Here is a 25,090-nt window from a genome sequence, read left to right as displayed (position 1 = left end):
AGGGTGATACCTGCTGTTTGCTTTTCAAAAGACCTAATCCATTGCCCTGCTCCCTCTGTAAGTGGTAGTAAGAAGTTTTTAAGATTCTTCTTGTCCATTTGTGACCAGGGAACATTATGAGGTGCCCCAGGTCCCTTACGTATCTGGGGCATCTGGTACATGGGAGTGAGAATATTGGGGGGTTGTGCTCTGTGGCATATTTTTGCCACACTTGCAAACATTTCCACCTGTAGGGATAATCCCAGTCTGGATCTTCCTCACTGTAAAGAATACAATCCTTAGCATTTGCCATGTTACGTGGATCAAAGGACCCTTCTCGTGGCCACTGACTCATCTGTGGGGCTGAGTCTTCAGTACATCCTGCCAAATTATCTACATAGGGTACAATCCTGTACAGATTGTTTTCTCCTTCAGCAACTATTTCACTAGGGGTGAGTGCAGTGCTGCACAAAACAGACTAACTCATCTGCTGCATTGGTTAATCATGTAATGTCAATACTCCCGTGACTTCACAAGATCCTATCCTAGGTCTGACTGGGCATGTGTTCCCTAAAATTGTAACCGCTCAAGCTCAGTCGCTCGGTTTCCTAGCTCTAGAATACATGTCCTGCTCTCTTTCTCTAATATCAATGTGATTAGGCAATTCTATTGCTTCCTTTGTATGGTCAAGATCAATAGGAGGCTTTTTTTGAGTACTAGTATCATAGAGTGCCTAGCCTCTGGAGATCGAAGTATTTCACCCATGTTATCTACATGCCTGTGTATTGAATCTACTGTATTGTCCATCCTCCCAAAACTTCCCTGAATCTGCCCTGAAAGTATATAATATCCTTCTCTCCTTAGTTCTCTCTTTTTTCTTCTATCCTCACTTCGTAATAACCATTCCAGAACACTGTCTGGCAAAACTATTACATTCCTCTTCCCCTTCTCCTTCTGCATGGGGGTAAATTATCTTTAGTTATCCTAGAAGTCTCATCTCTTTCCTGGGATACAGGCCATTGTGCATTACTAACAGATCTGTCTGCATAGTCATTCCATCTAGCATCATCTGCATATCTTTGTTGCGGAATAGACATCTGTTTCCTAAGTACCATTCCTGTTACATCTCATTTCTGTAATAAGTGTGATGTTGCTGATGAAACATACGACTGATTGTCACTGTCTCCTGAACATTGCTCTTCACCTCTACCCTCGTGGGGAGAATCTGGATCTAAATGCAGTTTAAACTGAGCTTCTAATTGTCCTGAAAACTAAGAATCACCCACCCCTACTTGCTGTGGTGGAGTACTCTTATGTCTTTGCTTTGACATCTGTGGGGCAACATTAGGGGATTCCTTCGGGAACTGTGAAGGGGTCTCAAGTTCAGGATTCTCAAATCCCACTGTGGCTTCCTGTAGCTGTGTCAGAGGATAAATACCAGGTACCTTGTGGGAAGTCCCCATTGAGTCATAAGTAGGTGGTGGAGTGGAGGGGGTAGTAGGGCTATCAACATTTGAGGAGTCCTTAGGCTTCTCAAAAACAGTTTGTCATACATCTAAGGCGGCTTCTTGCTTCTGCAATTTAGTTCCTACATATTTGCTCTCAAAGTGTCATAAAGCGCTATAATATTTTGTCATTAGATGTCTCTTCCTTTGGATAGGGATATGTATGCTTTTGAGTAGCCTTAGATCACTCTTGACAATATTTCTGCAATTTTTTCTGGACATCTGGAGAGGTCTTTTGCAGATGCTCAAAAGGAGTCTGCATAATCTTAACACATTTGTAACAAATTTTGCAATTTAAATTTTATCTCTCTACTCAATATGCCTCGTTTTAAAATTTGTATACAAGTTCTTACAAACAAAAATAAATCTGTCAACTTGTCTTCTTAATCAAATTCATAACATCAAAACATTATACCTCGTAATAACAGCACAATATTAACAACATCACTCTGTTGCCACATTTCTATTTACACGTGTGCACATGTTGTCATCCCCAATATTTGTAAAAATATAAACACTTCAACTACTTCTAAATATTAATTACTTGTGTTCTATTTGTAAAAAGTGAATACTTTCAGTAGCAACTGGTCTTTTCCCTCAGTGCTCCAAGAGAGGATAACCCTCAAACCATGTGTCTTAAAGACCATGGAGTGACTTCTGGACATTAGACCCAGGACAGTAATGAGAGTGTTCAGATTGGAAGTATTTGTAGTATGCAGTAATCTTGCATGCGATACCCTTAAATCCTTATATCTATATTACAACTGTGTTTAAGATTGCCAGAGAGACAAGTCATACAATTTATACAAAACATGGAATGAAGTCTGCATCTGTCCTCACCTTGAAAGAGAGCAATCACTGGCTCCTATCTGCACCTGTTAATAGGCAGAGCTTTAGACAGAACACAGTGTGTGCTTACCTCATCAGGGATGCGCAAACATCTATTCCTTGGGGGGTAGGTGGCATTCCAGTGGCAGTAGTCGGCCGAGGGCAAAAAGGGACTCCTGGCTGGGGCTCTGCAGGGAAACTTAAGATAAAATAGACAGGACTTCTCCTGGCAAGATACACCACAGCATTTTATTATTGTAGCAGGGAGAATAACTATCTCCGTACAGGTTAAGATCTGGTCTCAATTTGCTACTTCACAGGCAGCCACTTATATAGCACGTATGAACAATACAGAAATATTAATCAGTAAGTTGAGCAATTACATACTTGTTGCAAAATCACACTGGTGTCCCTTTACCTTTAACCTATTTCGTACACATTCTTTATTGCAGTTCTAACAATGCTTAACAAACTAACTATTCACTACTCTTGAATGCATGTGTATTTAGTATGTGCTTTAGCACTCTGCTCCCAAGATCTCTTATCAGTTTTTGCAAACCCTAGGCTAATTCAATCTCCTGCTTCCATTTTGCGGTCATGCTTTTAATTTACTGAGACAACAGAATACCTACCTGTCTGTTTAAAAGTATAAATTCCTTTAGGCTTACAAACATGGGTTTTCCTTTAATTACGACCTTGCTGGTCATGCTTTCCGTTTTCAAGTGAACGCCTCTCGCGTTTTCGCCTCTCTGGCATTAGCTCCGAGTTTAGGCCTACACTGCTCTTTCACTACATATGATTTTATATTGTTTTCTACCAATGTTTGATGTAGCATAATTTCTTCATATTTTGTTTCCCCTCCAACATTGATGATTTTGGAGCTATAAGGAATAACAGAGTTATTGACAGGACTAGTGGCTTAATTTGCAGTTTTAAAATTAGTGACGACATAAGGATGCAGAGATTTGTAATGTGATCGAGAGGGCGTTGGTGTATGTGGTATTTTTGGGATGAGTGAATTGTAAAAACTGGAGATTGAGGGTTTGTAATGGAATATCTGGGTTAGTTACAGAACCATGTGCGCATACACCCCTCATCCTCCTTTCGCTCCCTCCCCCCATGAACACTTTCCAATCCACCTCTTCTGATATTAATAGTGCCTTACTAGAGGGCTAAAAGCATGTACCTTTGAGAAGGGTGTCTTTCATTGCTGCTTTTAGAGGGTTTGGGATCTTCCATTAGTCTTGCCTTGCAGATCTAGCACCTTCACTTCGTCATTTTATGTTTCCTTTCTTAGTCAGTGAAGCTCCTAAAGAGGTACCTGTCAGGAAATACCTTCCTTCATCCTACTACCTGGAGGAAAAATCAGATGAACAAAAGAAAGAAGAGGTGAGTGACCCAGCTACCATATTTGACTTCCTGACTTGAGTCCCTCCAGTCACACGTTCTTAGTGTCTTGTGGCTCCACACAAACTCCACAGGTAAATGTCAATACCTTAGTCTCCTGTTGACATATTGGCTTTGATAAAGACTCCACTTGTCAGGAAGGATTAACTAAGCATATGCCAAGCAGCAAGGATTGCATGGATAGCTTGTTCTTACCTTGACACCTAACTGCCAAATAAGACTCTGGCTTTCCACTTTGATTGCTGACTTTGAGGGTTTTTGTCCTCCTCAGAGTGGCACAGTCAGATCAGGTCCTGGGGGCAAAAGAAAGAGCCACTTATTTCAGGCCCTCCAATTGAGCTGGCTTTCTTTTCTGGCATAGGGTGTCTGCTCCTGGTTGTAAACCTCTATATTTAAGCGCTAAGATCAAGTGTCTTGTGTCTCTTTTCAGCTCCTCAATGCCATGGTTGCCAAGCTTGGGAATCGAGATGACCCTCTGCCACAGGAAGCCTTTGAGGGAGTTGATGAAGATGAGTGGGTAAGAGACCATGTGTGCACTAAGGGTTTGTAGGTAGCCATGGTATCAAAGTATAGAAGGAGGCGGAGCTCTGAGGGTGGATGATACTAAGTAGGTGGAGGACACCCAGGGTTATGGAGAAACTTAAACATAGTTGATGCAAGAACACTGACAGGGAAAAACATGCTGAGATGAGTTGCATGTACTCAGGGGTGTGGAGGATAATAATGGGGTAGATGGTGCAGACAGGCGAGGTGAAGGACCCTAACAGGATGGAAAGGACGAAGGATACTGAAGGGAAGGACCATGTTGAGGTGGGACTTAGCTGAGGTACAGCAGGGTGGATGGCTTAGGGAAGAAGTCGTTGACGGAGGATGGAGGATGTTGAGTGGGTGAATAGTGCTGAGTGAATAGAAATAACTAAAATGTTGGGGAGAGAAGAAGGCTAATAAGGATGGTGGATACTGATGGTGCCTGATCTATATTGTTAACTCCCTAAAACTAGAACATGTACTAAATACTACTAAAAAAAAAAAGTCACACATGGCTTATTTTTCACTCGAGGTGTAATCCCTTTGTGTTTCCTTCCTAGGACTAGTCACAGACGGACATTTCCACTTCCATTGGACTGGACGCTCCTCTTCACTCTTTCCCTTAGACAAACCTGCAATCCAGTTCTCAGGCCAGGGGAGTGACCCTCCCCCATCAATGTAATGCTACCTTGCAATCTACCTGATATTATTTAGATAGGAAGAAATGTTCAGGAAAATCACCTTTTGCCTGTATAACTCAGGGTTTCATTGACCTTTGAAATTCCATTCCAGGGAGACATTCATGAAGCTAGTTTAATAGGAAAATATGTTAATAACCCAATCTCTGTATATGGAAATTATCTTCTTATCAATCTTCATGCTTAGTAGGCAGCTTTATTGGAAGGGAAGATGCCTTTTATTAGGCCATTGCTACAACTATACAAATTTTAGGTTCTAGGTGATCAAATGTGGGATATTAAAACTTTAACGATTAATTGTAGGAGATTAATCTCATGATAATTAAATTGGGGTCCCTATTTGTTTTTAGTTGTATTCTTAGTTTTGCTTTAACATTGTATTAATCATTTTTTTAAATCTGATTGTGTGTTTTGTGTTATAGGTAGTGATCTCGCCCTCATGTGTCTCTCTTCCTTTTTTATTTATCGAGGAGACTCCTGTTTATTCCCTTTTTTATTTTGCATTACCTTACCGTCCTTTTTTTTAAATAGTTCGTACATATCTTTCGGTTCCTGAGAATTTTATTATGATTTTCTCTTTTCCATACTTTTTTTGCAATTTAATCACATTTTACAGTATTCTATTTTTTTACTGTTTTTTTATTTAGTGCAAAATATAATGGAGGACATTAGGTATTCTGAACTATTCTGTAATATAACAGGAAAAGCCATTTGAGTTCCACAAACTCTTTTGTATCTACACTTAATTTATATTTAGTGTTTGTTTCAAATACTAATTCAACATGAGAACCATTAGCTTTCCCCACCGACATAGGGAGAGAGGGGCATTAAGGTTTATCAAAATGCACACAGGTTAAGGTCTCATTTGGTTATCCTTCAATTACCTCCATTCAAACCTCTTTGTCACATTCCATGTCCCTTGAGCCCCACTGACTCATCAAAATATAGTCAACAAATCTCAAGAACCTGTCTCCAAATGCTCCTTCCAGAAAAAACCTCCTTTATCTTGTGGTTGCTAGGGATTACTAAAAAGAAACCTCTCACATCATCCTCTTTTGTGAGCAAGCACGGCTGCACCTTATATATTAACCTCAGTCTAGCGTGCTACTCCCCCAAACTCAGCTGCTTGTCCTGTATTTCTAGCCTTACCCTTCTCTTTTTCTTTGGCTCTGTGATAGACCAGGCATCAGTTATGCAACACTGATCCTCAGACCAAATGTTGATTAACAGGTCAAGGGGAACTTCCTCCTGAGCACCTTTCCAACCAGTGCTGCTTGCTTCTCCCCCTGCATTTCAGTGTGCCACCACTACATTGTGGAACCCTATGATGTGTTTCCTCAAAGGGCTACTAGGGACTAATGCAGAATTCCTGTGCCACTTATTACTTTCTGTCACCGCTAAGTGCACCATCTGCCTCCTTAGGACGAGGCAGAACTGCTATCGCCCCTGCAGTTCCATCTTGCAAATGTTTTCTGCACCAGTGAAGATGGAGTCCTTGAAGGACTCCCTTATGCATTCTGGTGTGCACTCACAACCTGACCTCTGCCCACATTTCACATTTCTGTCCCACCACACGTTCAGGAGGCTCACCAGGCACTTAGAAAGAGGAATGGAATTCCGCAGAGGTGTATCTCAGTGTCTGGAGGTCTGCTGGGATGTAGGGAAAGGGGCTTAGGGATTACCAGAAGGCAACCCATCAAAACTGCAGCTTTGCCCACCATACTAATGGTTTTAGGTGCCGGTACCTTCTGCCACACACAAACACACATCTTTCATTCTTTCTCTCTCTCCTTTTCTTCACATACAAAAAATATATTTTTTCAAGCAGTCTTTAACATTATCCATCCAATTACAAAACATTTCAGTAGTGAAAGATGAAAACATTTACATACTGCAGCAAAAGTGAAGTTACGCTTCAGCTCAGTGTTCTTAGACTGCAGTAGATTTGAAGATTTACATGTTAGCAGAATAAGTAATCCAAGCTATGGGCATTCTCAGGTTGAAAATCAGTTATTGCCACACTGTTTAAACTCCTATGAATGTACTTATTAACATTGCAACCCAGAGGAATCACTGCCTTCAATTTACAAATTTCTTTTTTTGGATCGACGGCCAAAAAACGCAATCATTTATGTATGTCTTTCAACATTGTCATGAAATACGCAAATGTATAGCAAGCTTCCGTTACTTTGGAGATTACACCGGTACGCTAAGACGTTGTCCCTTTCCTAACGGTTTTGGTGTATTTAGATTGTTTTCACTGCGTTTGGGTGATCCCTTGATCTCTTACGCCATTCTCTCAATTGTGTATACATGTGTACTATTAAGAGTAGGTGAGTACTTCTTGGCCACACCCATGGTCCAGCTAGCCATTTCATTTGCAGTTTACTTCTATGTGGTATTCACTAAGTGGAAAACATGCTTGTTGATAGCAGTATTTACAAATCTTTGACACCTGAAGAAAATGAGAATAAAATTGACATGCTAAATAACAAAGTGCAATTAATGATGCATTTGTCAGTGGCAAGCTTCTTGCTAATCATCAATGTCTGTTACTCATTTGCATTATTTGTCAATGTCTTTTTCTCATTAGCTATGCTATTATTCTCATATGTAAAACTGCAGATTCAAAGGAAAATTAACTATTACGACTAGCATTCAAGATGGTGCCACTTGTATATGTAGAACATTCCTGATGCTGAACATTGCAAGAGAAGCCTTTGATCATAGCACATTGGTACATATTCCAGTATGAAACTCAAGAATGACTAGTTAAGCTCTATCCAGTGTAGTGCATTCTCTGGATAACTCCCCGGTTGCTTTTCTTCATCCTTGGCAGATAAAAATCCAAAATACGGGTGGAGAGTATAAGATTTTTTTTCAAACGCTGAGATAAGTTTGTACAAAGCTGATGCTACACAAGTAATGGGAAGAGACCGGCTGCACATGTGAGATGACATAGATAGCTATCCAGATCAATTTCTTTTTTTCTAATTTGAAAAGTTACTTGTTTGTGCTTTGAGAGGAAAGTAGGCAGCAGCATCTTTTAATTACCAAAGAGCTAAAAAATGCAGAACCTAAGTCTGTGACTTCAGGTGTGTATCCTTGTCCAGTGCTCCAGGACCCAAACTGGTCTGGGCACAAATAAAACCCCAGGCAAATAAATATGACTCCATATTTATATCCATTTCCCTTCATTATGCCAGGGTGTCCAAAACAAAAAACATTGGCTGCCTTCGAGATGGGAAAATCATGTCCATAATGGAGATTCTTCAGCAGCATGGAACTGATCATTGCTAGGTCCAACTACCTTCTGTTTTTCAGTTAGTCCTGGTTTAGACTCATAAAGCGAGATAGGCATAAAGTTTGAAGCCTGAATCTTAAAAAAAAGCATATCATTTAAGATTGAGTCATTTCAACCATCCAAACCAAGATTTCAAGAAGTCCTCCTCTCATTTAACTCATCCGCGCTGTGCGTCTACGCACAATACTACCCCAGTAGAGTGTGCAGTTCATATTCTCGTACTACAATAGCTGTATTTTTTGAGCATCACAATAATAATTTGTTTTAGACAGAATGTTGTAGTATAGATTTTGCCTTATTGTGGTGCTGTAAATAACAGAGGTTACTGTTGCTATCAGAATTACACATTTATCCACCGTAGAAAAACTGGTTCGTCGTTGCCCAGATTTGATCTTTCACAGGGAAACTGATGCAGGCTTCTACGGAGGAACTGATGCACACTCCCTTATAATCTTGTAAACTAAAGGCTCAGGAGAGTGTAATTTTGCCTTCAACATTATCGGTGTAAAACATCGGCCAACCAGCATGCCTCTCACTGAGACTGAGCCGTACACAGCCAGAGCACAACATAGGAGAACTGCATTGCGGGTCATCAATGGAAGTTCTGTGAAACCAGACTGCCAATGGAGTAAAAAAAAAATACTTACACACATTTGCAATGCAGTGGGTCTCGCGTGTTCTCAAGTTAAAGCTATTAGCGTTGTAAATTCCTAATTGGAATTTTCTTGCCACACAAAGTGAAAATAAAAAGTTTAAATGTTGACATAAGCAAGCCGATTCAAAGCGCTGCAGTGAGCACAAAGGAGAGAGTCAAAAAGAAAAAGAAGTTTGCTCGCATTCACAGTTATCGGCAAAAGTGCAATTATCCATGTAACAGGGTCGATGGCCAAGGCGGTAACAAAATCACCCTAAGGAGGGACAAATGTAAAGCAGTTACCAACGAAAACAAAGGATTTTTGAAAGGCAAGCCCATGAACGAGTGATAGTGATTGCCGTACGGTGGGCGTGGTTAAAAGCCCAGATACATACCAACACGTCGGAAAAGCAGCGCTTGCGCGATACTATGCTCAACTTAAAACATACACTGCCCAAGCTTGCACAGTGCTCTGACTTAGGCAACAACTTCAAAGCTGCTTACGGCTGACTGAATGTAACACTGCAAGAGTATCCTGAAGTCGGAGTCGTGCAGGACCATTCATTGGAATAAAGCACTGCCGAGTATATCACTGCAGTACACTGTAGGCATATTATAGAGCTGCAGATCCATATATTGTATTCAGGATAGAGGTCTACTGAAATGTCCAATGCCGATGCAGCACCACTGTACCCCACTGCTAACCGAATGTAGGAGTATACATCACAGTCAGAGAAGAGTGTTGTATGTCTATGTGCCACAGACGAAATCTAGCACTCTTGGACCATTTACATCCAATAAAGTGGATCACTGTGGGGCAGTAAATCGCATCTAGTTTTAAGCACTGTAGGGTCATATACTAGAGAACGAGTGCAATGCCGTGGATAGTACCGTAGGACGTCAAACCCATGGAACTCAACAAGGGGTACAGCATTGCATGTCCCCACATCCCTTAATTTAGAGCTGGTGTCCGCGTATTGCATACTTGGAACTGCGCATTCAGACTCACATGGAATCTTGTAGTGCATGTCCTTACACAATGTAATGAATATACAGCAGCAAACAGTGTATGGCATTGTAAGCCTTTGAAAAGCATCTTCAAACCCACGTGCAGTACAGCACTCTAGGACTGAACACTAGGTGGACTACAGTACAGTACAGGTAGAATACCCTTCTGTTCCTAATATATGTGAATGATGAACGAACACGGAAAACTCAACAGCACAAAATTAGAACTTGACTTGCGGACAGTGGTACAAGAACCAACCTACGACCATATGGTCCAGAAAACATAATTCCCTGTGAGTCATGTCAAGCAAAGACAGGAACCTGGGGTAACTATGGACTCAGACATGATCCCACCTCTCAAAAGAATCACAAAGATCACCTATGCGAAAGAAATACTGAAAAGCATCTTCCCTTACCATTGGTATCAACAAAAACTTCAAGCTACCCAAACGGTCATGATCTACAAGGTTGACTAAGTCAACAGCCCATAACTAAGAGCCCGTTGCTTCATCATAGACAAACTACAAAGAATCCAAAATGCCACAACAAAACATCTGTGCCTACAATCCAGGAAACACACAATACCAGTCTTACAGTCCCTTCACTGGCTACCTGTACCCGCAATGTAATCACTGTTCAAGGCGTAGAGACTCCCAGGGAAATGGATCTCCATACCTGTAGTTGAACTTTAAAAAAATGCTCACAAAACAGGTTACTAAGCTCCACATCAACACCTCAGATCGTTACACACCCTTACAAAACAATCTGTTGGATGTACTACATTTTCAGTCCAAGCAGCAAAATTTTGGAACTCCTTCCTAAGCAAAATTCAGTGCCTCCAGGACCACATGAAATTCAGATGAGAGGTGAAAACCTTGCTGTTTCTGAAGTAACCCCTAAGCTACTGGTTGGAACAAACAGTCTGGTCTTGAATCTACCTCCATCCTGGCATGGCTCACAGTATCCAACCCTATCCAGTGAGATCAAGTAAATTATAGTTAGACTATGTGATCCAGAAACACTTAGTCATCCTCACTTACTGAGCAGCTACAACAGCTCACTACTTTAAACTATGCAATTTTGATGTCGCCCATCTGATTGGATGTAATACGCCAGTCCACTATAACTAACCACTTCATACGAACTGGACAGGCATGTTACAGCTGAAGAGATCTGTTACATGCTTCTAGCCACTTGAGGTCACAGTCCACACCTGCAGGTATAACCTACATATATATCCGGGTGATTAGTTATTTTATAGCTCAGAACCAATTATAATGACCTTACAAAGGATGACTGTACCTCAGTCCAGTGTGGTGGATCTCTGTCTGTCGCATCCCTCTCTATAAGACTGTCTCCCTCTTACCCATAAGACCTCAGCATGGGTGACATCTTGCCACAGTCAGCATATACAATCGGGCTGATAATACAAATTAATCATAAATAAAACAAGGAGACCTGCAGGGCCAATCACAGTGCCAGCATACTTCAAACTATAAACTGGCTGTCTGTATTTAATGCCCTTATTTATCACACTGCTAAGCGCATCATCCTAAGATCACTACATCGCCCTGCTCATTCACACACTACACAAAAGATTTTTCACGTACGCGGAAAACTAAGAGCCTCATGTAGAGCTAAGGGAACAGCATGTGGCAGATATCTAGTCTACCTTAATACAAGTGCTGAAGGATATAATACTCTTGTAATAAGGCCAACAAAATATCTTCATTGTTATGATAGAGTAACCTATCAATCAAACTCTAAATCAGTCCCTAAGACAGCATTCTTCCAACCACATACCCTCATGGTGCAGCACTGTGCCCATGTTGGTAGGTGTTGTAGCATCCTGCATAGGAGTAGTAAGCGCTATACAAATTTCACAACCATACTGTGTGTCAGGGCCCTAATCAATTCCCATAGGAAGGCCAACATTACATATTTGGTGTAGTGAACGGGCCACTGCCTTGGATCGGATTGTGGTCTCCATTTACTTCAGAGCTGTCACAGGCTCTGTCTTGTGGGATTTGCTTTGTGGACTCGAAGGGAGCAGCGGATGGATGAAACGCACTCAGGTAAGTTTCAGAAGTCCCTGACTTCTTAGTTTTTCTGGCCGCCATATTTAATTTGGCAATGATGATTTTGGACACAGATATTCAGGCCGTATTACACCAAGTTCGCCAGATGAGTTCTTAGTCACAGTTTTATTTTCTTCTTGTGAGACATAGTCACTGTTGAATTGTTTCAAAGTTACTATAAGTCCTGCAAGTGGGGATGATCTCCCATTTATTTATATATTCCCACGTGCACAGTCTGTGACACACGCACACACACCATGTGCTCTGCCTTTGCGGTTCTTTCTGTGGCTTCATACTAGTACAAAATGTGGCCTTCCCATGATCTGCACCATGCAGCTGCTCACCTGCCGGTTGCCCATGTGTGTAGTTCTGGTGAAAATATTTTTAGAGCCTTATGCAAATTGATATATTTCACTTTGGGCGCTCATCCCAGCCAGCAGTAAAACCGTTTTTGAAACCATTTGTTTGAAACCATTTGTTTCAGTCAGAGGGCCTGTTATTTCCTTCTGTGGTTGTGCCATGAAGCAGCTACCTTCATGTGCCTTAATGTAGCACTTGCCCTTACATGCACGATCCATATCACACTCATGGTAAATATGGGCATAAACTGCAGCCTAACGCATTGCACTTTGGGTGGGTTGGTTATGTATCTTGACAGCTGTTAAAGGATACAATGATTAGTTACACATACGCTCACTCTATTATCCAGAGATATCCCATGGACGCATCCTGTGGTGAGTTGACTACCTCTGTTTGTGCTACAGCTTTTAGGTTTGCCACTGCAGGTATTCTGCTATCTGTGAGCAGTTTGGAAAATACACGGTCGTGGCTTGGAATGTTGCGACTATTTTGGGATATGTTATGATGGCAGTGATGTCCTTTATTGTTATCAATGTGGTAAGGCCTCATACAAGCCTTCAAGAGCTGCTCCTTCCCTTATCCACGCCTCTGATATATAATCTTTTTGAATTTGAATGTTTCTTGCTGATGTGATAATTTGAAAATGACGGCTGGTGAAATAAACTTTTTTGTATGATTTCATCTTCTCTGTGGCTCTTTTTGTGTTTGTTCAGAGCTGACGACAAATCGCTTACCTCCAGGTCAAGCTGGTTTCAATCAATTGGTAGAAGATGGGCCACATGAGGCCAGTGTGTGATGGGATGACATCCCAACCTAGATGCATGGGATTGGTAGCGTGCCTGCTTTACTAAAGATCTGAGCAAGCCGACTTAAAGCATCTGCGGTCCAAAAATAATGGAGAGTGCCCATGACAGCCATTTTCAGTAAGGCCAACAGGGTCTTACCTCCAGGCTGAGAAGATCCCAAATTTCCTCAACCATACCCTCTGGGCCTGAAGCAGGATTATAAAGCTGCCTGCATGCTTCAGTCTGCGACTTTGTATTCAAATGATACACAGAATGAGACCACCCTCTTTTAGGAGCATTACCATTCCCATCCAAGAAAAGACTGACAAGATCCTGGACTTTTGAAGTGTTTGGGGCTGGGAAGGCGTATGGACTCCTCCTCTGGTCAGGGCCAGAAGGCCAGCCCATCATTGGCCTGCATAGACTAGCTTTTTTTTACTCCTACCCAAGCAATCAGTATTTTAAAAGCTTAGGTCTGAAATAGCTGAGGTCTGCAGGTGTAAAGTAGAAATGTGTATATTTTATAGAAGACAACAATATTGCAGCCCATTCATTTTGGCATTGAGCAAGGCATGGGAAATGCCTAAACGAGTCTGCTTTATAATCAATTCATTAAATGTGAACCCAGGAGTGCCCCTCATGTTTGCTTTATGTTATAGAAGACAGCTGGACTGGTACTAACCACTCTCTAAGGGACCTGATCCTAGTTGTGGATAAATATTGTAGCATTCAATCCAGTGTGTCTCATCTCCGTCCTCGAGGTGCTGCTATCCAAAGAATTATTGGTTAGATTTCCTGTGCCGTCCCCACCCACCCACACATACTAGTGGAGACGGCCTTCGAGCCGGCAGACCTGGCAAAACAGAGAGCAGTCTCGTAGACACTCCATGCGCTAAGCCATGGGTGGGTGTTTGTCGGTGCTGAAGTTACTTAAAACCTTCCAGAAAGTCTTCCTTTCTAGCTTATTTGTATTAGTGCAGCTCCCCTATTAGGAATCTGAGAAGCCAAGAAGTACTACAATATTAAAGTTAGATATGTTGATATCGCACTAATTTAGAACATGGAAAATGACAGGCAATTTTGGTAATTATGTGTGAAGCATTAGCATATACGATTATTATAAAGTTGAATAAGAAAAATGCCACTAAATATTTTCTAAGTGGGGGTTAGTAGAATCCAGTTTCCTGTCGCAATTGAGAAATGTATTTCAATCCTTTGCACTGTTTCTTGTGCTAGCTCAGGAGAGCACGACAAGTTACCGTGGTTCTAATTTCCTTCTCCCAGCATCTGAAGTTCCTTGCTTGAGCTACTAAAATCTGAGTTTTTATACATTGCCATAGTGGGTAAAACATATGACTTCACTTTCTCACAATTTGCAAAATGGTTAAACACATTCTGAGAATTTTCATATTTAAAGAATTGTGCATGGGAGACATACATGCCTGAGGTACTAAATAAATAGGTTCCAAACAAAGTGAGAAAACAGTGTGAAATGTTTAAATAGGTGCCACGTTATGGACGCAGTTTTTAAATAAGAACTGTTAGAAATGGGGTCTCTAGTTGGCAGTGGTTCGCACCCTACCCAAGCAGGGACCCTCACTCTAGTCAGGATAAGGGAGCCACACAGCTAAGATAACTCCTGCTCACCCTCTTGCTAGCTTGGTTCACGCAGTCAGGCTTATTTCAAAGGCAATGTGGAAAGTATTTGTACACACATACAGTAACAAAGTGAAAACACCACAAAAGTACTCCACAGTAGTTTGGAAAAATAGCAAATATTTATATGAATAAAACAAGACCAAAACGACAAAAATCTAATTTACACAAGCAAAGATACTAATTTTTAAAGATTAAATCTCAGTAGCGCACTTACAAACACAATAGCTCCACCTGGGGCTATCACGAGGTTTTGACAGTCGTTCCCAACAATCCAACGCCACTTGCGAGGCAGTGCGGTCAGGTAACCGAGTTGCATGAGTCCCCAGGTACAGTACCTTTCAAAACGATGAAACAAAGATGTTGAGGAGGTGAGGCGTCACTGGAGCCGGTGCGGCGTTGATTCCTTACTACTACTGGGGAGGTGAGGTGTCGGTTCCTTAATGCGAGGCAGGGGAGGTGAGGTGTTAGTTCCTCACAGTTGCAGGGGAGGTGATGCGCGTCAGTGGCAAGGTGTCCGTTCATTACCATTCAGCAGGATCGGTGAATCCAGCAAGTCAAGACATACAGCGTCAGCTTTGCTGTGTCGCAATCACACCACGTGGCCACAGGTGGTGGATGGAGTCAGGTGTCCTCGACATCGTGGACATGGCACTCAGGACTCAGGCTGTGGCCGGACTTCAGAGGCGCTGCAGCAGCATCAGGCCTGCGGCTCAGAGGGCAGTCGTACTCAGAGGGGACCACGGCATCGGTGCAGGCAGCGGCATAAAGCCAGACAGAGGCGCCAGTTCCGAAGTCGCTGTGGAGTCTATGCACTTGGTTTCACCAGAACTCACCTTCAAGGGCCCAGGAACTGGATTTGGCACCACTTGGCAAGTCAGGACCCTCAGGAAGAAAGCCCATGTGTAGGCAGATAAAGTCTTTGATGTCCTTGAGACGTCTAATAGAAGGCAAGCTCAGTTCAAGTTCTTGGAGAACCTTGGAAAGCAGGAAGTTGAAAGCAAAGCTCAGTCCTTTCACTCCCAGGACAGAAGCAGGCAACATTTATCTGAATAAAACAGGACCAAAACTACAAAAATCCAACATACACAAGCAAAGGTTGGAGACTGCTTTGTGTAAGGGCAGGCAGCTCTATTCAGGTGCAAGTGTCAGCTCCTCCCACCACTCTTATCCAGGAAGACCAATCAGGATATGTTGGACACAGCTCAGCTCCCTTTGTGTGACTGTCTAGAGTGAATTCACTCTAAAAGTGGCATTTTCAAACTTAGAATCTAAAGAAAAACTTCACCAGAAGATGTATTTTTAAATTGTGAGTTCAAACCCCAAACTCCAAATCTCTGTCTGCTCCCAATGGTAAATTACACTTAAAAGATATTTCAGAACAATGCCCATGTTAACCTATGGGAGTAATACGCCTTGCAATAGTGAAAGAAAAAATGTAATAGTATTTCACTTTCAGGACATGTAAAACACACCAGTACATGTCCTACCTTTCAAACACACTCCGCCCTGCCCATGAGGCTGCCTTGGGCCTACCTTAGGAGTGACTTAAATGTAGTAAAAAGGAAGGTTTGGACCTGGCTAATGGGTACAATTGCCAGGTCGAACTGGCAGTTCCAAACTGTGCACACAGACACCGCAGTAGCAGGTCTGAGACATGTTTGCAGGGCTACTTATGTGAGTAGCACAATCAGTGTTGTAGGCCCACTAGTAGCATTTGAGTTACAGGCCCTGTGCCCTGGTGCACTTTACTTGGAACTTATTAATAAATCAAATATGCCAATCATGGATCAACTAATCACAAATTCAATTTAGACAGAGCACTTGCACTTTAGCACTGGTCAACAGTAGTAAAGTGCCCAGAGTCCTAATGCCAACAAAAAAGGTCAGAAAAAATAGGAGGAAGGAGGCAAAAAATGAAGGGATGACCCTGAAAAAAGTGACATGTACAACAAGAACATTAGTGATAAATTAGTAATAATAATTCACATAAATATAGGTTTTAAGCTAGCATATCATAAGTATATATCAAGGATGTTAGTAATAAAATCTGCTTATGATTGCTAAGTGTGTAAATTATGAATAGCATTTGCATATTGAAGACATCATTAGTCAAAAAAACTCTGATAACGTGAAAACATTTAGGAACAGGTGTCAAAAACCTCATGGCATTGAGCAAACTCTCTGAGAAGACCACAAGGGGAACCCTTGCCCTCCCCAGAACACCATAAATGGATACATAAATGGACAAGGCAATCTTCAGCTGACACGTAAGGTAGGAAACAGGTCACATAGCTACCTATCTTCCCTACAAGCCCTGCTCCTCCTTTACCCAGTCAGTGCTGACTTGCCAGAGAGTTGCTGTAGTCCTCTGATGTAGGCCATTCCTGCTTCCCTCTCTCCTCAGTAGGCAATGGTCCTCTCACTCTTCCCAGCTGTTCTAACGCACTCTTCATTCTCCAGCTGTCCATGTCCTCCCCTTGCCTCTTCCGTCATCTTCAAAGCCAGTCCACTGGTTTTCACATCCTCCACCCCAATTTCCATGTGTGGTTGGGCTCTAGATTTACTACTGGTGCCATAAAACAATTCTGGGTATTGACAACACACACAAACTCTGAACAGGACTCGTTAGAATACCTCATACACAGTCTGCACAGCACAGATATTGACGCTCCTGAAGGACACATCATGAACTATTCCACTACAGAAAACAGCACAACAAACTTCGTAGCACAACCCAAACAAGCTGTTTAATGGCCATTACTGCTCGGACCTCTTCGAAAATGATGTTCTGCTATGGCAACCCTGTGACCCTTTGGAAAGTCACACCTGAGTTACCGAACATGCTGCAGTGTCATACCTATGACTTACTGTATGCACTTTAACAGATGCAAGAAACAGCTATTATCTCCATCACAGTCAACAGGTTTGTTGTCTTTCTTAACAGAAATTTGATCGTTTGGGTGGGAATGGAGAATGTGTTTGTTCTATGCCAATTGAGAGACAATTTCATGAGGTTACTTATGTATTTGTAAAACGAGCTTTCTATCCTTAATCAGGGACTATTTTCATCCTTCGGTTTTTAAGGAGGAATTCAGCTTTATCAGAGTTGGGTTATGGATTAAGTCTGATGGATCTGGACTTTGATGGAGTCCATATATTTGTGGAGCTTAGCAGAAGAAATTCTGGTGTCTAGTCTGCACTTCCCCCAGTCTACGTTCTAGTCTGGTACTGCTAGTAGGTATATTTTGCATTTTGGTACTATGTACAGCAGCTGGTCCTGGAAGAAGTGCCTAGTTGTGCAAATGTACCACGTGGACCTCCCAAAACTAGCTTGGGATCGGGGGAAGTCTGATATGGACATCTTTTCTTGAGCTTAATGCACAGAGGGCTTACACAAAGCTTTCTGGACTGGTCTACCAAGGCATCATGTCTCAGAGGGCTGCACAAGCTTATGAAAAGGCTGAAAGGTTCACATATTTAAATTGCACTTAAAATATATTTTGGATCACACGTTCTCTTTGCTTCCTCCCACCAAGACCAAGAATGGCCATTCGACAAATTGGTATCCATAACGCCAACCCTAGGAAGGCCGATAGTCCCATCTGCCATTAAGTATTGGGTCTTCAGAACATCTTTGTTCAGTTCCCTGCACTTCTCTTGCAAGACTGGGGAGGGGCAGGAGAGGGTTGTTTAAGCACTGCTCTTGCCCCGATTCCGCTAGTTTCCTAACATTCTGTTTATCTTTTAAATGAGATGCACAAAATATTCCTACACTAATATTATAAGATGCAAAACCTTCTTATAAAAGTGCTCTCTACATGAATGGGAATGGAACTGTTGACCTGTGCTTAGAGATTTAGGAGTTATCCCAGCTGAAGAGGGGGATTTTGACACTCACCCTATCCAAAAAATGAAGGCAAATGTTCTCAGTTCCAAAATCGGAGTACAAAAATATTTGGAGCAAGTCCAGTTCTTTAAGCGGTGGAAGCAAGAAATTTTCATGAAAAGTTGGATTACCTATGTCAGCAAAATATCTCAAATCCTAGTATTTCATTATATAGCTGATCACATACAATTAAATCCGGAAATCACCCAGCTTTTTACAACACCTAGGGCCATATGCACGAAAGCTTTTTCACATTGACACAGAATGGGTAAAATCCTTTGGTACTTCTGGCCCCAAAACAGACTTCAACTGAGTTCTGAATCTTTGTTTAGAATGCTTCTTACAAAGTGCTGGATCAATTGCTTCATGCTCCATATTTTTTCAAATACAATGCACTGGAAACTTCAAGATGCTTTTTGTTATGCCACATATGAAACCCCAACCTGCTGCAAAAGTAGGGTGTCAAGACTAATGGGGTCAGACCTGACCTAGACATTCAAAGGGTGTCCTTTTAGCAATCGAAATATTGTCATCTTTATGGATGGCCTAAAAAATGTGCTAACCATTTCAGCATAAGAGCTTTTTTACTTTAATTCCTCTTGATAGACAATCCTAAATGCCAGAGTAGCCCAATAATGTCCAAGTTCCTAGAACTTTAAAAAAAATATATAGATCATATGTGGAAATGATAACAAGGTTGGCATTTTAAAGTGCAGATAAAAACTGCGGTCGACCAAAATGCTACAATTTCTTTAAAAATGTTCCCAGATAAACTTTAAAAAAAAACTTAAAACATTATCTCTGGATTTGCCCTGAAGTCGCTGCTTAGATGAAAATGGTAAAATATGCATGAAATGAAATGTAAGCAAATAGATTTAATGAAGAGATGAAATCCGACACAGCTCCTTTTTTACGACCTACGTATCTGTCAGCATACTTGGGGGCTGTCCTTTGGTTGCAGGTTTGGATACCATACCAATATGGCGCTTGTAATAGTTAGTGGTCTATTGCCTTAATATTTTCCTAATATATAACAGTTTGAAACAAGGACTTCAGACTTTCTAATATGGTTAGCTGTAGACGTACTGACGTGTCGGTCTATGCACTATGAGAGTGTAACCAACAACATTAAGAATGAACAACCATGGTTTTACAGTCTACGATTTGATGCAGAGTTAGAGCTGTCCAATATGTTCTGGCCAGATGCAGACAACAATGATCCTTAATAATGATTGGTCCCGATATAAACAACAGCCGAATCAGGTGTGTCCATTGCTGTCTTGGATTACTAGGATGTTACGTTGACTGCCAGTATATTTCTTAAGCAGCTGGATAATCTATTAGTTTTATTAAAGTAAATAATGGTTTAGGTTTAAGCATCCCCCATTTGGGTATACCTTACAAGCACATCGTTTATCTTGTTTTTTGTTCCACAGATCATATTAGGTATCCTGACTTGGGGCCTGATTTAGAGTTTGGTGGATGGGTACTAACCATAAACATGACAGAAACCCCTCTCCCGCCTTATTAAATGAAGAACAGGCTATAATGATCTGTGGATGGGATATTTGCAACATTGTGACTGAATACACCTGTGCCAAACTTTAAATCTGGCCCCTAGTTTTTACACACTGGTTTGGTTAAAGTAGTGGTTTATAATGATTAGAAGTGATTGTAGATTGCTAATCAAATAGGATGGAAGTGGCATAAAACTTTGTTTTGAACAAAATAAGGGTAGATATATATAATTGATCGTAGTATAATTGCAAAGTATACTGTGAAATGAAAAAATATTAAATATATCACAGCAATATAGACATTAACAGTTAATGTAATGTATGAATAACTGGTTGGATTATTTTATTATAAAATTTAGTGGATTTTATGTATTTTTTTAGATAAAATATATACCTGAATGGTAGTGGATTGTCTCTTTGCTTTCTATAAACTAACATTTATCTTTCGGAGACTGTATTTGAAATATGTACTTCTTCATTAGTTTTATTGGTCTTCTATTATTGCAAAATGTAGTCCTGATTACAGTTGCAACCAAATTTGCATGAGAGGTCCTAAACGTTGGCAGTTTAGTAATGTTTTCAAGTAATGCGATGGCTCCTTTGAGATCAAATATAGAGGTATTTGAGGTCTACATTGGTAAACCCTTGTAAATTAAAAGCACATAAAATAGACACTTTTCAATATTGTCATTTGACTGATAATGTAAAGAGTTGCTTTTATGGTATTGATAAGTTCCTCCACGGGGGCGGAGCTTGCCAAGAAACAAGATGGCCACGAGTTAATTTGGCTCCTGCGGCCGCTACGCAATCCTACATAATCCTACAGCCCTACTAAGACTTTGCCTCCCAAAAATAGGGACAATTGATGCCTCTGAAGTGCTACAACATGATAGGGAGTGCAGTTTGCAGTTGGAAGCGTGGCAAGTTAGTGGCAGCGGAGACTTGACCTGTGAAGGAGGAGAGTAGCCAGCCACCCGCAGTGGCTTGGAGGCCTGGGCTGGATGGGCCTCCGACGAGACTGGGACGCAGCATGAATCGGAGGACTGCCTAGACTGAGGAGGCAGGCGGGGGTGACCCTGAGTGGGCTCGGGAGCCGCGACCAGTGGCAGGTGTCGCAGGGTGGCAGAGGACCCGTGGAGGATGTCGTGGTTGCGGCCTACCCGCTTGCAGCATACCCGGTTGAAGACATGGGCAGTTTGTGTTCTGGAGGCTGACTGGCCTTGACGCTGCTCCGTTGCTGGTTACTAGTAGAACAAGAGGCCGGGAGTCAGCTCCCTGGTGGCGATTGGACCCCTCGGTTGGAAGCGTTTAAGAGGTGCGGGCCTTGTGCGCTCCCTCAGCCTGTGAGGCCGGAGGTGGCTTGGGACTTGGGGAGCCTGGGCGGCCCTCCTCGGTGGGGATGGCCCGGGGAGGCGATCGGCTCGTTGCCCCAGTGGCCTGCAGTGATGGCTGGTGGCATCCGTGGGAGGCGGACTGAGACACTTGGAACAATACAGGCCATGCCCAGACATAGATGGGGGGTCTCCTGCTCCACGGATTGCAAGATGGGGAAGGCAGATAAATTGCAGACTAAGCTGCAGTTTACGGAACAGAAGACCCCTAGAAGCAAAGACGGGTGCAGAGAAGAGCCAGGAGCAGTCTCGGAAAACCAGGAGTCAGATGCTGAACCTGAGCTGCATCATATCCTTACGGCAATGCAGAGTAGCTTAGCTACAATCAACTGTCAAATCGACTCACTATCCTACATGATGGATAGAATGACTGAACAACTGGATAAGCAGGTGGAGCGTGTAGATGAGGCTGAATGCAGAATCTCTGTGGTGGAGGACGAATGTAACAATGTGTCACAGGCACAAACCCAGGCAGACAGGATAGTGGCTGCGCTGTGGGTGAAGGTTGAGGATCTTGAAGCCCGCTCTTGCATAAGCAACATGCAAGTAGTGGGCACAGCAGAATCGCCAGCTATCGACAATATGGAAACTTTCATGGAGCGACTACTAGGCCGGGAGACTTTTTCAGTCATTTTTGTAGTCGATCGCACCCACCACCCATTGGTGCCCAAGCCACCCCCGGGAGCACCACCTCATCTGGTGATAACCAAGTTACTAAATCATAGGGATTGCGATGAGGCCCTACGGAAAGCACTAGAACTTAAGACATTGCAGTATGAAGGGAAAGCCATTTCCCTGTACCCGGACTTCACCCAACAGGTACAGAAGGCTAGAAGATTGTGTGTGCCTATGAAACACTGTCTCCAAGAACTTAATTTGGAATATCCCATGCTTTATCCAGCCAAACTCAGAGTCACAGTGGATGGTAAATCGGTGCTATTCACTGACCACAAGCAGCTACAACAAGTTCCTGAACAAAGAGACGCTTCCGGCGAACGACGAAGTACACGTGCCCCTACGCCTTAGGTGCTTTGATATGTGCCTTCAATCGGAACGAGATACAACTGCACTGATAATGATTTGCTTTCAAGTAACTATATGTAATATAAGCAATTTATGGAACTATAGAGTGTCAGGTTACGCTGAGTATATGAGACTTAAGGTTTAATGCAATTTGTTTGTTATAGCCTCAAAAGAGGTTGGTTACAAGAGGGATGCAATAACATACTATTATTAAGTGATACGTTGTTCAATTAATCTAGGGCTGTTAATGCTGTGTACAGCGGCATATGGGAGGGCTTCTGTAATCACTGCTAGGAAACATCTTCTCTTGTGTGTACTCCACAGTTTGTGTACGTAAATTGGGGGGAGATGGTTGGGATTGGGGTGGATTGTATAACATTTGACATGCCAGTTGTGGGTTTGTTTGTCGTGGAAGGTGGGTGGGTGATTGAGGGTGTTTTGTTCTTCAACGTTGTTTTCTCCATACGATTATGGTTGACACTATGTCAGACATCGCTGGGACCATCACAACACGTGCACACTCCACATGGCAAGGGTTAAATCAGAACAGGGTACTACCACTTCACGCATGTACTTGAAGCTTCTGATGTGGAATATTAGGGGCCTCAACGACTACAGGAAGGTGAGGGCAGTTGTTGCATACCTTAAATACAATCAAGTGGACATAGCAGTTCTGCAAGAAACACATCTAGCTCCCAACAGCCCAGTGCTTACCACTCGTAGATTACAGGGCAGTTTTGTGGCAGCAGACTTGAACTCACACTCCCACGGCTTCTGATGTGGATTAGCAGACATTCAGGGGTTCGGATCCAGGAACTCGCCTGGGACACAAATGGCAGTTAAATTATTGCCTGCTGTACAAGTAAGGACTTAACATTCATCTTAATAGGTATATATGGCCCAAATTATGACAAACCCTAGTTCTATAGGGACCTGTCTACATTATTGTCAAGATGGTGGCACACCGCAAATTTGGGGAGCAATTTTAACTGCGTATTGAACCAGAAGGCTGACCATTCTGCCAGGCCCTCCCACCCCGGCGACTGCCAGTGCGTTGCATACAATAGCAGCAGAAATGGGATTGACGGATGTCTGGCGATATAGATACCCCACATTATGCGGCTACACACATTATTCAGCAGTTCACAATATATATTATACACTAATAGATTACTGGCTAGTGTCCAGAAACTTAGTCCCCAGAATAACTGATTGTGTAACAATGCCTAGAACGCTTTCAGATCACTCACCAGTGCTCATAACGCTGGACACATAGAGGCAAGGTTGGCCCATTTATATGGTGGTTCCCACCCTATTCACTACTAGACATGGGGTTCAAACATGATTTATACCAGACCATAGAGGAATATTTTTGTAATAATATAGGGTCAGTCTCCAAATTCAGCGTAGTTTGGGAGGCATTAAAGTTATTCATCAGAGGAGTCACACATGCAGGGGTCCTGAAATCTGTAAGGGAAAGGTTACATTGGTTAGAGGAAGAAATAGCAGAATTAGAAAGGGATCACCTTAGAACAGCAGACGCAATAACACTGGGTCAGATTGAGGATAAAGTCTCTGAATACTGCAATACTGCTCAGGCTGAATTGAAACACATGGGCAATATGCAGTGGCTCGTACTTATGGGGAAGAGAAATGCCCAGGGGTGGTGTTAGCGGCCCTGATGAGACCTAACAGAGACTTGGAGGTGGTGCTGGAAGTAGAGACAGCAGAGGGACAATGTATCAGTGACTCTCAGGGAGTTCTGAATAGATTCAAAGACTGCTATAGGGAACTAAACACCACTAAGACAGCACATAATGATTCAGGCATTATAGATTATTTAACACATATCACAATGACATAGCTAACTAACGAAGACAGAGAGCACCTCATGTCTCTGCTGCAACCGACCGAGATTCAAAAAGTGCTTAAGGAACTGGCGGCTGGTAGGGCTCCGGGTTCGGATGGACTAACCTTGGCATTGTATAAGGCATACCAAGTGCTTCTTATTCCTCATTTGCAAACTTTTTTTAGTGAGATAGCTACTGATACTATAATGCCATCAACCATGAGGGAAGCTTTGATTGTCACACTGCTTAAACCTGATAAATCTCCTTGGCACTGCTCATCTTATAGGCCCCTATCTTTGCTAAATGTGGACACCAAAATATCCTCACAAACAGGCTGTCCCCCTTCTACGCCGACTGATCAGTCAAGAACAGTCGGGCTTTGTCCCGGGTCGCTCCCTCACAATGAATCTTAGTACAAATTTTGGTACACTGAAACAAATAAATCCGGTGGTCCAGGCAGTTGCGGTATTCCTAGACACAGAAAAAGCTTTTGACTCTGTAGAATGGAATTTCATGTTTGCTGTGCTGTGACGCAGCAGAGTGGGAGATGTGTTTCTACAAATGTTGAGGACCCTTCACACTAAACCTGTGGCCCAGGTAAGGGTTAACGGCACTGTATCCGACACTATAGAAATTATGAGGGGAATGGG

At 42.4% G+C, this 25,090-nt stretch overlaps 1 protein-coding gene across 2 annotated transcripts in view; it reads left to right on the top strand.

The window, feature by feature from the left end:
* Positions 1-25,090, top strand: part of LOC138261488 (coronin-7-like) — a 1,075,977-nt gene that overhangs the window by 897,610 nt on the left and 153,277 nt on the right. Inside the window, exons 26-28 of one of the 2 annotated variants that reach the window (XM_069210465.1) lie at positions 3,610-3,701; positions 4,150-4,236; positions 4,808-7,441. In XM_069210465.1, the coding sequence (XP_069066566.1) occupies positions 3,610-3,701; positions 4,150-4,236; positions 4,808-4,813 (185 nt within the window). In that variant the 3' untranslated portion in view covers positions 4,814-7,441. Of the gene's footprint in view, positions 1-3,609; positions 3,702-4,149; positions 4,237-4,807; positions 7,442-25,090 lie in introns of those variants that run through there. The other variant, XM_069210466.1, reaches the window with a different exon arrangement.

The sequence above is a fragment of the Pleurodeles waltl genome, chromosome 10 (genome assembly GCF_031143425.1).
Source record: "Pleurodeles waltl isolate 20211129_DDA chromosome 10, aPleWal1.hap1.20221129, whole genome shotgun sequence".
Lineage (NCBI taxonomy): Eukaryota > Metazoa > Chordata > Amphibia > Caudata > Salamandridae > Pleurodeles > Pleurodeles waltl.
This window is presented reverse-complemented; position numbering and strand designations above follow the sequence as displayed.